This window comes from Hippoglossus stenolepis, chromosome 8, assembly GCF_022539355.2.
Source record: "Hippoglossus stenolepis isolate QCI-W04-F060 chromosome 8, HSTE1.2, whole genome shotgun sequence".
Classification (NCBI taxonomy): Eukaryota; Metazoa; Chordata; class Actinopteri; order Pleuronectiformes; family Pleuronectidae; genus Hippoglossus; species Hippoglossus stenolepis.
In genome coordinates, this window is record NC_061490.1 from 24,630,338 (window position 1) to 24,646,292 (window position 15,955).

Genomic DNA, 15,955 nt, shown 5'->3' on the forward strand with positions numbered 1-15,955 from the left:
GTGGGTTTTCATGCAGTGAAGTCCACACAGCCGATACTGTACGTGTGTGTGTGTGTGTGTGTGTGTGTTGGTGTGTGTGTGTGTGTGTGTGTGTGTGTGTGTGTGTGTGTGTGTGTGTGTGTGTGTGTGTGAGCTGAGTCTGACGTCATGTTTCCTTTTAAAAATTCCAGATTCTTTGATTCGTTCAAATATTCATCAGCTGCCGATAAAAGCGTCTGAAATGTAAATGTGAAACGTCGCTGCTCTTATTCCTGCGCACATCGCTCACAGCTTCCTCTGCAGAATGTTATGATACGTGATGGATTCTAATGCCGAGGTGCATCCTGGTAAGAGCTTTTAATAATTCACCAACTCCTCAGGGCTGCAGAGTGTTTGGTGGGAAATCATTTGTTTCGTCATTCTTAACCTTCTCTAACTTTTTTGTTGCTTCATCAGGATTCTTCAATAAAAGCATGAGGTCAGCAAATCCCAAGGAAACAGCAAAAACTTTTATTTTATTATCATCTTGGTATCAAGTTAATGACCTCGGTGTGTTTTGGGAGAACAGCAGGAATAATTCTATCAAGATGATGGAATAAATTAGAGATTAAAGAATTTAGGATAAAAAACTTGTGATTCCAAAGTATCGTACTTTTGTGAACAGCTTTATTTAAAAGATGTTTTTTGATGTAATGTCGTTGACGTTCTGACCCGTGAACTTTACTACATTGAAGTGGGTTGTCCACTAATGTAGTTCGATCCCAGTTCCCCCCCCCCCTTCTACGCAGTGCGTCCTTGGGCAAGATACTGAACCCGAAAATGATAAGTGTGTGTGTGTGTGTAAATGGATGAATGGCGTCATTCAGACAAAAAAAAAAAGATGGACGCCACGTCTCCACTTCCTCCCACTCTCCAGAAATGAAGCCAAAATATGCGCAGATGTGAAGGCGGCCATCTTGTGCCGATGACGTCAGTTGGAGACAGACTCTGGGATCGGGGGATGGAGCCGCGGCAACGTGGTCCCGCTGGTTAACGTGCTCGACCAATCAGGAATAAGCTCATTTGATGGAGATTATTTATATTTGTATAAAGTGAAATGTTCCGTTTTAAACTTCTGTGTCTGGTTTAAAGGGAAAAGTTTAAAACTTGACTGATCGGCTTCATCATTGTGTTTTTCCACTTTTAATGATTTGTGACTTTTCATTTTAAATTCTCGTTTCGTGTCCCTGTCGACTTTCGTCTCGCTGCTCTAAATTCAAGAAAACACCCAAATTCAATGAAAGTAGTGAATATTAATTTTATTACGTAAAGATTCATGTCATATTAAAGGCAACTTGATTTCTGCTCTGTATTATTTCTTCACTGTACTGGTGCCTTCACACAAACACCAACATGTGGATCACGTCAGTCCTTCTGTCTCGCCTTTCCTCTTCCTGTCTGTCGAACGATTCTAAATACTTCTCTTGTTTTACGATGCACTCGCTGATTTAGGGTCAAGATGAATTTGTGTTTTGCTGTTTTTCTGTTTTTCTGTTTTCGTCATGAAGCGTCCAGGCCCCTCAGGTCGTCTGGGACGAGTCTGTTTTCTGTCCCCGGAGAAAAAACTAAACGTGAAGAAGCAGCGTTCAGTTTTTATTCTGCTCACATGAGAACTGCAGGTTCAGCTGAAGCTCACGTCTTTAAAATCAGTGCTGGAGACCAGAAGCTTCTCACACGGCACTGTTACTATACTTGTTTAGTTTTTAAATGTCTGTTTAACTTTTTAATTTATATGTAATGTCTTTCTTCAGGCCTCTTTTTGTATTGTATTATGTTGCTTTTAAAATGATTTCATGACACAGGAAATATTAACTTACCTTGTTTAATATTGGCAGCTTTAGAAAAAGTATATTAGACTCTGTCAGTGAAAATTGAGAATCAGATAATTCAGAGATTGAGCTTCTACAGAATCCTGAATTAAAATTTTTAAATTAACCACATCAGATTTTGCACCAAAGAAAAATGATTTATTACTATTCAGACTCATTGTGCATCTGATGTCGTGTTTTATATAGTTTCAGATTAATATCCACGACAATGTGATCAAATTGTATGTTAAAAAATGTTTAGTTTACATATATATATATAAATAAACTAGATATAATGCAGTTACCAGCCAATGCAGAGTATATCAGTGCAATGTGAAAGCTGACCACTAGGTGCTGCTATATGATGTGATTTTAAGGCAGTTAAAACATAAACAGAAAATGATAAAATAATGAAAATTGATTTCTGTTCCCGGCCTCTTTCGTGTTTAATAATATTTTATCCCGTAAACTAGAAGATACAGATAACTGAATGAAGAATAAACGACAGCGTTTTGAAAGGTTGAAATCTAAATAAATATCTGTGTTTCAGCTGCAGGTTTGAAATCATCTCATGATTTCATTTATTTCTGACAATCTGTGATTCACTGTGACGGAGAAACTTACACGATATCCCCAAAAAGAAAAAGAACTCAAAGTGTTTGAGTGGTGATATATATTTCTCAAGGTTTTACAAATAACTACTTTTTTTTAATGCGGCATAAGTACATTACACATTATTTCCAGAGAGCAAAATAAATATATTGCACTTAAAATTAAAAAATAAAAAAAATCATCAAAAACACAATCTCGTCCGGTGTCGTATTCAGATTATGGAAATATAAAAGGAAAACAAACGTAAAAAAAAATAAAGAGGAAGGAAAGAGAGAATATTCTCAGTGGCAAGTCGGGAATGTGCGTTTGCTTCAAAGTGTGTTGTTGTGTTGTTGTGTTGTTGTGTTGTACAAGTGGAAAGATGGAAACTACTGGAGAGAAGGATCCAAGCTCTTGTTTCTCCTCAACTCGCTGGTGAGAATAAATCAACTGTTTCCACGTTATAATGAAAACACAAAGAACATTCATGTCCATTTTCTACAGAAACATTCGTCTTGTGATGTGAAACTTTGGCAAAAGTCAAAACGGGAACATTTACAGTGTTTGTGAAACCAGCTTTTACACAGAGTGAGATTCCGTCCGAGCACTGAAAACATCTTTGTTCATTGCACACACGTCTCTGCTGCTGCTGCTGTTTCCACGGTTACAGAGGTGGTCTTTAGGAATTTATACATAAACATGAAAAACAATCTCCTTCTGAAACAGAAACGTTGAATTAACTGCAGAAGAAAACGACTCCTGAATAGACGATAAATACTTGAACAGGTCGAATGAGTCTGGTTCAGCTCAAACCGGATTCTATAGGCCGATAATGATATTGGTTTATTTGATTTTGAAAATCAAATATCAATAAATATATAAGATAAAGACTTTTGATATGGTTCCTTCAACATCTAATCCAATATTTGATCCACAGCAAAAGAACCAAAAGCTTATTTGATTATCTTTTGATTCTTTACATTTTCAAAATCAAGAATTTTTCTATTTTAAAATTATAAACTAAAAATGCCCAAAGTTCAGTGGGTCCAGCTTCTCAAATGTGTGTTTCAGTGTTTTCTGTTTTACTAAATATAAATAATATTAATAGTGATGTGAAAGTATTGTTATTTTGCATCGTGGACTGTTGAATAAGTCTGAATAAATCTGGTTTGAGCTCCAGGAAGTTGTTTGTGTATTTCTGACATATGTGGACAAAATTATTAATTTAACAATCAAATCGAATATAATAATTATTATAGATCTTTTTAAAGTTGAAAAATAATCTTAATGGTTTTTTAAATTAACATTTTGGCCATAAACTAACTTTTTTCCAGTTTCTGGGACCCTCTGCCTGTTTTACTTTCTCATGTATTTCTAAATAAATCACTCTAATCAGTTTTACATTTAAAACTCCGCTGCAGCTTTAGAGTGTGTGAGTCGACTCCTCCTCCCTTTTTGAAACCAAACTGCACAGAGCCATTATTTCCAGGTGTGGACGCCCTGTCGACACGCTCCGACGCCGCCATGCATCAGCTCGGCAGCGCCTGCCAACGGCCGGCTGCTGAAAGGCTGCGGTCCACGGTCGGCAGGAGAAAAGAGTAGAAGCTGATTTACAAACCACACGTCAGATGTTCCTGTGTGTTCAGACGTGAAGAGATTTCAGTGTTTGTTTCCAGATCAGTGGAAACAGAGTGAGAACATTTAGGGGCCGTTTCACACACTTGAAATATTGAATTGAAATGTTAAAAAAAGGTTTTTTAGTGAACTTGAATTTAGTTTCAGTCACAACAGAGAGTGAAACAATGAAATCTATCACTTCACTAAATAGAGAACTGGGTGATTTAGGGAAACAGTCAAAGAAGCTTCTCTAGTTTAGTTTAGTTTTCTTTTTTACTCTAAATTTTTTAATCAATAAATAGTTTCTTCCATCTTGTTGTTCTCAGTTCATGATGTTGGTTAACGGGGCGGATTTTCACGAGCCGGGTGCAAAAAATTGGCAAATTTTGAAGAATCGATTGAAATGGATTAATTTCTTCGTCGTTTCGAACGATGCTTTGATTTCGACCTTTAACAGAAATAAAAATCCTTCACTCCTGTTGTAGGTGTGAGAGTGAGTGTGTGTGTGTGTGTGTGTGTGTGTGTGTGTGTGCGTGCTCAACTACTGTGGCTGTGAGCTAACGGCTAACGTGCTAAAAGGCCAGTAAGATACCAGCAATAGTTTCTTTGTATTTTCTCTTCTCTTCTTTTTACTTCCTGTGATTAAACAACATTTTTGTTCAAGAATGATCGAAAAAAGCAGAAGAATAAAGATTTATGGAGCTAATTAGACACATGAATTGTTTTTGTATTTATTTTGGAGGCTTTTGCTTTCAGTTCATAATGTTGTTGTTTTTTGGTGTCGAGTCTTTTTAGTTGTTAATAGTGTGAAATTGCGCCTGTAAAAAAAAATCTAAACATTCAATTGATCCAATTTCTGCAGAACTTTTAAAAGCTGGTTTGACTGGACCTTGAAAGTAAATAAAAAATCCTTTCCCCCAGTTGCAGGTGAACATATTCATCCCATAATATTCCATATAAAGTTCACCCAGTGTGTTTGTCTACTGCGTCAGCATGCGTCCTATGGTTTTTCTTTTTTTTTTTTTGCACTCTACAGTGAGAATTTTCCTATGAGTAAATGCAGTATTTTCACCTTTGTACAATGTGTTTTAACGTGTGTTTTTTGCGAACAGTATTTTCAACAGAGCGTGGAGGTGTTTAACTTTGTACTGTACATATGGCTGCTTTCTAGAAAACACAGAAAAAGCTGAGCTGGCCTCTCGATACGCTGAAGAGTTCCCAGACTCGGACTGAGCTCCGCTGTCCATCGTGCTGCAGCGTCAGACACGAGTCTCTCCAGGAAGTAATGTGTAGGCTGCACCGTTGAAGGATCACACAGCAACCTGCCGTGTGTAAAGCTTGGTGGAGACCCAGTAGAGACGTTGAATCTTTAGAGGAAGACGTGGTCTTCTAGATATTGTTAGATTTGGTTTGAATTGAGGATCCACTGTTCTTCAAGGGCCAAGATCAAACATGCTCCCTTTGTTGTCTTGTGTGAGATGTTGCAGTTGTCATAGAAACCCTGGAACCTGCTGGTGTTTCCGCAGGGTTCAGTCCTTTTTTCTTCTTCTGGATTCTCCTTCAGGAAGCCACGTCCTCTTCGCAGTGTCACCGCCCGCTCGCCCGCTGCCGTGAACTATTTACAAACACCAGAGGAAAGATACAAACTGGATGAGGAGTGATGAGCCGGCGTGGAGGAGGAACTTGTTGCACTGGACTCAGTGTGAGGTTCCGGTCGCCTCCTCCCCAGGATGGAGTCATACGAAGGGCGTCATGACCGTGGAGGAGTGGCGCAGTCCCTGGATGGCGGCGTAGGGCCCCTGCTGGAAGTAGTGGTGGTAGCGGGGCATGTGGAAGGATGGGAAGGACGGCCCGCTGCCCTGCATGGTGCCGGCCAGCGCACTGGGCGTCAGCGGCATGCCCAGCCGGCTGTAGGGGGGGAGGGAGCCCTGGATGGGGTGGGGCAGGGAGGCGGCGCCAGCGCTCATCGCCGACAGGGACTGTGGGTAGCCAGAGAAGCCCGATGCGGTGGTGACCCAGGAGCTGAGAGAGAGGTTGTCTGAGGCGGAGAACGCTGAACCTGCAGCGGGAACATGGCACATGCAACATAACTAACTGTGCAACATTTTGTCAATAAGCTGTTTGATTTATGATGGAATGGGCCTGAGAACAGGGACGTCAGGAGGTACCGAGTTACACGCTCACATGATGTGTGTGTCTGTGACAGCGTCTCACCTCTGGCGTGTGCGGAGTGGATGTCCTCACCCAGGTTGTCCTCATCGCCAGTGTAGGTTCGGATCGGCGACCGGGCGTACGAGTGCTTGTGGATCAGGTTCTCAACACTTTCCCTGCAGCAAAAGCCGAAGAGAGAGCCCCCAAAATAAATCTCCTTTGTTTCCACTGTGAATTCTCCTTGAGGGAGATCGCACCTGAGTCTAACAACACACTAGTTAGGAATTCATTTGTGAAGGTCACATATTTAAGAAGCTGTTGACAAATATTGTCACCACATCTTTCTTCAAATTAATACACATCTTGTTGATTCATATTCTTAAAAACATTTTTTAAACATTCAACCTTTTACTTGTAACACACAATCCTATTTTTCTCAGGATCCCATAATTTGAAAGTTTTGACAATAACCAGATTTCACCATAACACCAGAGTCATTTACTGTTTTTACTGTGTTTCTCTGTGTCCATGCATTCATGTAGTGTTCATGAGTAGATGTGTGCGTCCACTGTGTCTATTCCTCTTCTCCTGTTTGTGTTGATGGTACATGTAGGTTTTGCCGTGTGTGTGTGTGTGTGTGTGGTCTCTCCCACAAAGTGCATTAGCTCATTTGAGTCTTGTCAGACAGCACTTCTCAAACACAGTGACACAAATTGTTGTGGGGCAGTTGTAGTGCACGAGAGAGAGAGTGCGTATGTGTGTGTGTGTGTGTGTGTGGGCGGACAGGCAAGTGGTCTGCATCATGAGAGCCATGCGTCCACATTAGCAGCCCCCTCTCCACCCTCCAATTAGGTTAGGAAAGTGCAATATCTGTCAGCAGAGGAGTACAAATGTGTGTGTTTTTATCAGCGTCGGGCCCCTCCGGCACAGAGGCCACGGCAAACTCCCACAATGCACAGCAGGGCTGCAGGGAGCCGAGGGCAGGGGAGGGGGAGGCGGGGCATGCTGGTTTCAATCAGTCACTGCAGCCGATTGAATTACAGTGTGTTTTAGTGCAGTGGCCGACTCCAGACTAATGTGATTTCTGCAGCTCCCTGAAGATCAATTGATCAGGTCTAATTCACAGCCCTCAAAAAGAGAAAGACAGAGGAGGAGAAGGAGGGAGGAGAGTGTGTGTGTGTGTGTGTGTGTGTGTGTATGTGTGTGGGGGGTCTCTGTTCGAGATGTTTGATTGAGTGAAATGAGCAGATGGTTTGATTTTGTCAGCTGATTTTGGCCGTTGTGCCGGAATCAGGGATTAAGAGAAGTGTGTGTTTTGGCAGCGTCCATTAAAATCCTCTGGAGGGGGCTTCGTAACTGTATGTGTGTGTGTGTGTGTGTGTTGTGTGTGTGTGTGTGTGTGTGTGTGTGTGTGTGTGTGTGTGTGTGTGTGTGTGTGAATGAACTTGCACTGACTCGTCTCCTTCATGCACAAAACAGTACATTAAAAAAGAGATATGTAACGAGAAGAAAAGACGACGGAGGTGAGAGGAGAAGATGAAGAGAAGGAACGACGAGGGAGAAATAACTGAAAGGAAGAAGAAAACAAGAGAGAACAATGAAAATCTAGAGAAGACAAGAAAGTGAGTGAGAAGGAAGGAGGGAAAGAAAAAGGTAAAATAAAGAATAGAATAAATAACAAAGAAATATTTCTAAAGAAAAACAAGGGGGTAGGTATAATAAAACAAAATGAAAAAAAAATCAGGAACGACTACAGAGGAAATATAGAAAAACAGAAACAATTGAAATGAAGACAAGAAAAGTGAGAAGGAAAGTATGAAAAACAGACGACAAGAAATAAAATTACAATAGGAAGGAAAGACAAGTAAAAAAGAAATGATAAAAATAAATAAGGAAACAAGAACAGAAATTACTTAACAACTAAGAAGGAAAGACCAGAAAAGAGATAGACGAGGAATAAGAAAAGGGAGATGAATGAAAGAAAGGGTAGAAAGGAAAACTACAAATGAAGGAAAGTAGATAAATGTACAAACAAGAGAAAAAGGAAAATGGGAGGAAAGGGTCAGAAAGTAATAGATAATGACTCTTGTTACATTGGACGAGGATTATCTGTTTCATATTGACACAAGCAGAGAGAAATAAACAATGAAGCTTCTGGGTTTACTAATGAACAACACACACACACACACACACACACACACACACACACACACACACACACACACACACACACACACACACACACACACACACACACACACACACACACACACACACACACACACACACACACACACACACACACACACAGACACACACTCCTCCCTCTCTGTGTATCTTATCGGCGGCTCAGAGGTAAACAGACAGGACCCAGAATCCCCTGTACCTCTCCATGTCCGTCAGCCGCGACGAGTCCCGGAAACCTTTGGCGAACGGGTTGCTGTCGATCTTCAGTTTGGTTATCTGGTGAAAAAAAAAAAGAAAAGAAGAAAAGAGTCATTCATTTCTTAAATTCATCCTTCTCTCATATTTTTACTGTTTCTCTTGTTTCACAGCTGCTTGTCTTTGGGCTTCAAAGCTAATTAATAGTCTATTAATTACTCTAATTGGTTAATTATTCCTCCTCCTGTGCTGCAGAACGTCCAGGGGGACACCAGGGGGACACCAGGGGGACACCAGGGGGGGACAAATTATTATCCATTCTTACGAAAGTTATAAATTCCTAATTAAACAGATAAGATACTGAATGTTAAAATTTAGATTTAAATCTACTTTAGTTTCTGAACTGGAACTTTATTTGTTGCTTTCGTCCCAGATATTAAATGATGAAGTCTTCAGGGCCTGTGAGACGCTGAGTGAGACGTCGAGGGAACATTTAACACAACAAATGAGACTGTTGTGATTAAAGATCATGTTAAAGCTCAACGTGCTCCTGGATCCTGTCAAATTCAAGTTATCTCAGCTTTAACTTCTTCCCTCAGCTGCTGTATTCTTAAGAAATTAAATATGTCAAATATTTATTATTTAATACATTTGTCAATATCAAACTCTTTGTGGGACAATCACCAGCTGCACAACAGCTACTAAACGGTACTTTCAGTGATTCAGTTCAGCAGTTTGATTAAAGTCCAGAGGAGGCATACTGGTGCACGTCGGCTGTCAATCACTCACCAGCTGGTTCTGATAGGCTGTGACGGCCGTGAAGACGGTTTCCACGAAGACGAAGGTGCGGAACTCCTCGGACTTGAGGTTGAGCAGCGAGGCGGTGTGGTCCTTCTTCTTGATGATGTGGACTCGGGGCTGGTACTTGTGCATGGAGTTCAGGATGATCTGCGAAGCACGACGACAATCAGTGATGATGAAGGAAAAGGTTCAACTGAGGAAGAGTAAAGTCTCATCGGGGAAAATACGTTGAGATCAGGGTCGGAACGGTTTTGATATTTTTCTTTAAGAAATTCCATGAAAAAGCAGCTCTGTTGTTGTTTATCCTATTTATTAGAAACATAAAAACTACTCCTGCTGAACATAAAGCAAAGGGAATAAAAATGAAGGTTTTCTGTCTGGAATGGAAATTAGTTCAATAAACTTAAGTCTAATTATGGAAAACATTTTTCCAAAGCTTGGTCCGATTTATCCAACGAAATAATAATTGGAATTAAAGTAAAACTCACTGTGGACAATTGTCCCAGGTAGTTTCTACAAAGCTGTTTATAAATCAATAATAATGTCGAGATCAACTTTCAATATCTGCTTTTAATCAAATATGGATTTGAAGTGTAGGTTTGGGTAAATGCTGATGAAGATCAGGTTATTTCTTTTGTATTTTCTAAATACATTAAATGTTGTCAATTAACAAAGTGCATATAAAAACAAAGTAATAATTATTATATTATAAATTCATATCTAAATAAGTATAGAGCAATTACACGTTTTACACTCAGCCTGTCAAAACGTTGTCTCCTCTCTCAGCTGCTTCTGACTCTGTGAAGCTCTGTGTTTATTTTAGAAATTAAAATCCTCCAGATTTAACAGATTAAAAAGAGAGGGAGCGCCAACGAAGGTGGAGACTCACAAAGAAAAACATGACGACGGAGAGAAACAGAGATTCGGTGCAGACAGACGAGCAATAAAGAGATGAGAGTAAAAACAAAGGAATAAAAAAAAGGCCGAGCGTGAAGAGATAAAGTTGTTAACACAGCAGCTGCAGCATCACTGTGAGAATTTCCCTCCGTGACTGTTGCTGTTTGGCTGCAGCCCAGGAAACTTCATATTTATCTTCCTCCGCCACTGAGTGACGGCAAATGAGTCAAATACAGATGTTACACACACACACACATCAGCCACAGAACTAAAACCAGCTGTTTTAATACTGCGGCTGATCTGTGATCTGTGATCTGTGTGTGTGTGTGTGTGTGTGTGTGTGTGTGTGTGTGTGTGTGTGTGTGTGTGTGTGTGTGTGTGTGTGTGTGCAGCATTACACTACGAAATAATTAGTAATAATAAGATCAAATCTTTTATTATATAAAGAGAAATGTTACTGCCCTTTATCTTTATCAATGAATTCATTCTACTTGTTTTTCTGAATGATAAGTCTACTGATGTACTTTTTAAGATATTTTAAGATTTTCATCTTTCTTTTTCATTTATTAAATAATTTGTTTGACTGTATGAGTCAGGGAAATCAGGAATGACCATATCAATGAGTAAAATAATAATAACTAGTGCATGTTATAGGAGATCATAGGAAATATCCTCCTCTAAGTGTTAGAAAGCAAAAGGGTTTAAATGACTTCAGAACGACAACTGAAATTTTAAAAAATCGTAATACCACATAATGTGAAATGTCAGAATTCTACATTTATTAGTTATCATCTCATTTGGTATCTTTTACAATGCCAATATTAATTTAGTAGGAAAAAATCAGGTGGTTTTGACGTCTCTTTTCAATAAAAAATACAATATTTGTCTTAAAACAAACAGCTTTGATGTAATTTCAGCTATTTAATGTATTTTTAATGTTTTGAAACCACGTCAATGAGCTACAGGTCTGCTTTACAAGGACAAGGCTGTGTCTCACCAAACAGCTCAAAGTAGTAAGGAATACAAATATATAAAATATGTTTGTGACTAATAAAGTAAAACCTAAACGACTATAATAGGACAGTAAAGTTTTTTATGTGTTGGCGCTTCGGTTACAGCTTTGTAAATAATCTCAGTAAATTATTTTTGGACTGAAACACACACACACACACACACACACACACACACACACACACACACACACACACACACACACACACACACACACACACACACACACACACACACACCTGAAGTTAACACTAAATCTGTTGCCTGTTTGTTCTTGTCAGTGAAAGAAGGATTAAAGGAGCAATTTGCTCCAGTCAGACGAGTAATTATAATCCCACACTTTGGCCTTTAAACCTGACGGAGACGAAGCTTCTTTAGTGGAAACTTTACATATGCATTATATAAATATATATATGTATATGTAGAATAATAATTTTTGATATATTTTACATGCAACCTGCACAGAACCAGGTCCAGACACAAAGTCCTGCACACATTTTAAATTGAGTCATTTCAGGTGCAGATGTGTTAAGTTAATGTTATTAACATGTCAGTGTGTTTACACGTTATCTTACTTTTTAAAGGACATTAGCTTTAGCTGGAACTGGAAGCAGCTAGCTTAAAGCCCGTAGCTAACAGCTGAGTCCTTTAATTCGCTCAGTTAACGTGTGTTTTTTTTCTGCGCAGACCTCGAGAGGAACAAAGAGACGCGTGCTCACGTGTCCGTGTTGGTCCAGCTCGTTGTTCGTCAGCTTCACCTTCTCGAAGGAAACCATCTGCTTCATCAGCTGCTCTCCGGTGAACGGGGAGTCCGGGTGCACGTACAGCCTGCACCGGAGGAGGAGCAGGAACCGGGAGGGAGGAGAGAAACGGAAACTGGCGTTATTCTAGAGCGTGAAATTCTGAAGGAGAACGCGTTCATACTCACATCTGATTGGCTGAGACCTTATATTACCCAATCAACGCTCACATGTTAACGGGCCAATTACAGGTCGCTAAGCAACGGTGTCCCATCTCCACCGTAAAATAATCATTATTATTATTATTATTATTATTATTATTATTATTATTATTATTACAACCATTCATTTCTATTAGGGTTACGTTGGTTGTGTATTTTTTTTTTATATTGGTTTTTTTCAATATGTGCAAGCAAATGCAAAGGAATTAAAAATAATAATAAATTAGACTTATACATTAATTAAATACGGGACATCTTTAGTCCACGTGTACCGGTGATTTACGGTAATTTTTGAACAAATAAACCAACTCAAACAGAAGTCACTATAGCAACTGTCAAAAATAATTATTGGTCTTTTATTGTTTATGCAATTTAGGCTGTTTTTGTTTGTTTTTTAAAATGTTTTCATTTAATTTGAATTCATGACTTTCAGCGACTGATGCCTGAACAAATGATTCCTTCTTTATGTTTTAAATTACTTAATGTAGTTCGTTATACGCGAGTGGGTTTTATTTCATTTCAAATTATTGAAAAGAAAGAAATTAAAAAAGGCTATAATGTGATTAACACGATGCCAGAGAGAAGCGCAGGTCAGGTGTGTGAGTTCTGCGGAGGACGGGCGGGGGGTGCGAGCCGGTACCTGGCGGGCAGAGGAGGGTCGGCCTTGCCGGCCACCAGCCAGGAGGAGCGGTGGTACGCGTACCGGTACCGCTTGTTGTCCACCGGGACGATGTCCATCAACACGATGTACTTCGAGTCCTGGTCCACCCCGGAGAAAGAGACCCGGATGGTGGGGAACATCCTCCTGGTGAGCAACAGACGGGTCAGTCAGTTATTAAACTATTAATACAACTATACAGGCATTACTACATTTCTTATTAGTATTATAGGATTCATATATAAATAACTTTATCCACTGTCATGCAGGGTTTTTAAATACTGAGCTCATTTTAGACGCAACGAAATTGCTGTTGGGTTTTGCACCTTTTTCTAGTTGAATTGATATTTGTAAATAACTGCTGATCATTAAACCCTATTTCTTACACGGTGAGATGTAAATACACCAACGTGTAAAAAGCACTGCAGCTAATGAGGCAATGAAGCAGCTCCTCATGAGGGTGATTTGTTCAGCTGCAGATTACAAACAGCCTCAGGTCAGTAACACTCACCTCATTGTGCAGCTTTTACTGAGCATTAACACACACACGGGCCACGTTGTGCACAGTGAACCACACGCAGCAGCAACCTGACACACACCCGACTGCATCAGGGTCAGTCATAAAGTCACTTATCATGTGTATGTATATGATTATTATATGAACTGTTCAGGTCAGGAGTGTGGAGCTGGATCTAAAGGACCTGATGCTCTGCGTGGGGGAAATAACTGTTATTGTTATATCTATAAAGAAAAAAGTATAGATGCTCAATGATGATACAGTTTTCCTGGTTTTTCGTGTATCTGGGACATGTTACAACATAATTTAGCATTATTGCATGTGCATGTATTATTATTAGTAGTATTACTGTTGCATTACGAAATTAGACTATATGGTAATTAATATATAGATATTTTTAAATAAATGCAGACCTTCCGGACTTGGTGATGATCATCTCGGTTCCCAGGTCGTGGAACTTGTCCCACAGCTCCTTGGTCTCCAGGGTGCACGAGATCTTGGCCATCTCCTCGCTCGGGACGCCGGGATTGGTGGGGATGAGGGGCTCCGTGCACACCGAGGGCGCGCTCCCGCTGAAGTCGCCGCCGTGCGCGTCCAGGGAGGACAGGTCAGCCAGAGCCTGGTTGCACGAGGACTTCTCCACGAACTGCTCTGTTATTTTTTAAATTATTATTAAGAGAAATTAATATAAACTTTATTTTCATTTATGTGACAGAAACAACAACGTGATAAAGACAAACTAAGAGATTATAACCTTTATTTAATTAAAGTCAACATGAGCTTATATAAACATGAAGGCTATAATAACAAAATGCAGGCTGGTTGTAAAATGTTATTTTATCGTTATACCTATGGCAGGAGAAGTGTGATTCTAAATATTAAAATAATAACTGAAGTTGTATGTCAGATTATTTTGTTGTGTGAAAATGGAAACATCATATCACAAATAGAATTTAGCTGTTTTATCCTAAAATAAAAGCTGAATCCATTTTTACAATTGTATTTAAATTATGAAATAAACGAAAATCGGTCTGACAACTTGTTTTTCAGAAAGGGAAGAGACAAATTAACAAATCCACCCATCTCGTCTGGATTTCTCTCTCTGTAAAATACAAGCTGCAAATGACACCTGACTTAAAATGAAGGAAATAATAATAATTTACATTTTCTTATATCTTTTGTTCCAACGTCCCCTCGAGTGAAGTGAGACATTTTATTTATTTTCTCTAAAACTCACGATCCAACATGAAAAAACTGACAACGAGCGAGTCAGACAAGGATTCCAGTCACGTTCACATTTCTCTTGGAACAAAATAAATAATGTTCATTTCATATTTAACATCATTTATTAACAGCACATTTGTAGCTGTCAGTTTTATATTAGATAATTTACATGTGAATTTACGCACAGACAGGCTGAGGGTCAACATGTCATTTGTCAGAATTGTTTCACCTCTTTTATTTATTTACTCATGAATAATAAAGGTTCACATAAGATTCACTTTTTACTTCACTGTCATCACACACTTCATCCTGGTTTAATTATAATTCCTCATCTTGTATATATATATATATATATATATATGTATATGTTCTTCTCTTGTCCTGCCTCTTACTGTACTTTACATTTATCAATTTCTCTTCTTTCTTTCTTCTTGAATCCTTCATAAACTCTGGATTTTAATTTAAATAACAGGTGCATTTTTGCGCACAAATTAAACCAAAATTAAAGTTCAAACTTTCCGCTCCTCCGCTCCTCCACTCCTCCTCCATCCTTACCCAGGGGCTTGATGGTGCTCTCCTCCGTCTCCTTGTCCTTGCTCGGCTTCCCGCTGGACATCAGGGCCGCTATGGAAAAAGCATTTGCCCGGGATGACAGCTGCGGTTTCGGGGATGACGTGTACTCCATGTCCTTGGTGAAAAGGGGCTCGGGAACAAAAATATTCCTCTTTAAATAATTATAGTTATAATTATAATGTGAAGAAAAAAAAAAAATCCTTCCAGAAACTTTCGACCCCGCCTGTTTTTGTGGCTTCCAGCGGTTTGGAGAAAGGAGACAAACGCGCAGTCTCTCTCCTCGACTTGCTGTGTTTACGCACGGTCAGTGGACGCGCTCGGCTCTGTGGACACGCTCGTCACTGGCCGGTGGAGCTCAGTCTCGCTGGATGCATGATGCGAGGAGGAGTAGGAGCAGGAGGAGGAAGAGGAGGAGGAGGAGGACCGAGTATACCGGAGACGTGTGTGCGTCCTGCGGTGCCAGATCTGTGGCCGGCTGCAGCTTTGGGAAGCTTCAGTCCTCAGCCCTCGCCCTCCCCTTATAATTCCAGCCTGCCCTCCAATCGCTGCCTCTGGCTCCACGTCACACACCCACCGTCCCGCAGCAGCTCTGATACCGAGCAGCCAATTAAATCACCTAAAGCTGTCAGGCTGTTTTTCTTCTCCGTGCCTAAAACCCCAGATACACACACACACACACACACACACACACACACACACACAAGAGTATTGGAAACGAGTATGGAATGCCTCATGGCTTCACACTG

General features: G+C 40.0%; 1 protein-coding gene across 2 annotated transcripts; it reads right to left on the minus strand.

Moving 5' to 3' along the window:
- Positions 1-2,379: 2,379 nt before the first annotated feature.
- tbx20 (T-box transcription factor 20) lies at positions 2,380-15,699 on the minus strand. Of its 2 annotated transcripts, none has more exons than XM_035162454.2 (8): positions 15,192-15,699; positions 13,826-14,063; positions 12,878-13,042; positions 11,996-12,104; positions 9,357-9,515; positions 8,572-8,648; positions 6,249-6,361; positions 2,380-6,093 (listed from the first exon to the last, which is right to left on the minus strand). In XM_035162454.2, exons 1-8 carry the CDS (start codon positions 15,319-15,321, stop codon positions 5,771-5,773), a joined length of 1,314 nt encoding a protein of 437 aa, XP_035018345.1. In that variant the 5' UTR covers positions 15,322-15,699; the 3' UTR covers positions 2,380-5,770. The 2 variants fall into 2 exon arrangements, with proteins under 2 accessions (XP_035018345.1, XP_035018344.1); XM_035162453.2 differs by having other exon boundaries at positions 6,249-6,364.
- Positions 15,700-15,955: the final 256 nt, after the last annotated feature.

Excerpts from the sequence above, each read along its gene's own strand:
- tbx20 (XM_035162453.2), bottom strand. The coding sequence starts at position 15,321 with ATGGAGTACACGTCATCCCCGAAACCGCAGCTGTCATCCCGGGCAAAT. Across the intron at positions 12,105-12,877 it reads GACCCTCCTCTGCCCGCCAG|GCTGTACGTGCACCCGGACT; the intron begins GTACCGGCTCGC and ends CCTCCGGTGCAG. Across the intron at positions 8,649-9,356 it reads CAGCCTATCAGAACCAGCTG|ATAACCAAACTGAAGATCGA; the intron begins GTGAGTGATTGA and ends TTTTTTCACCAG.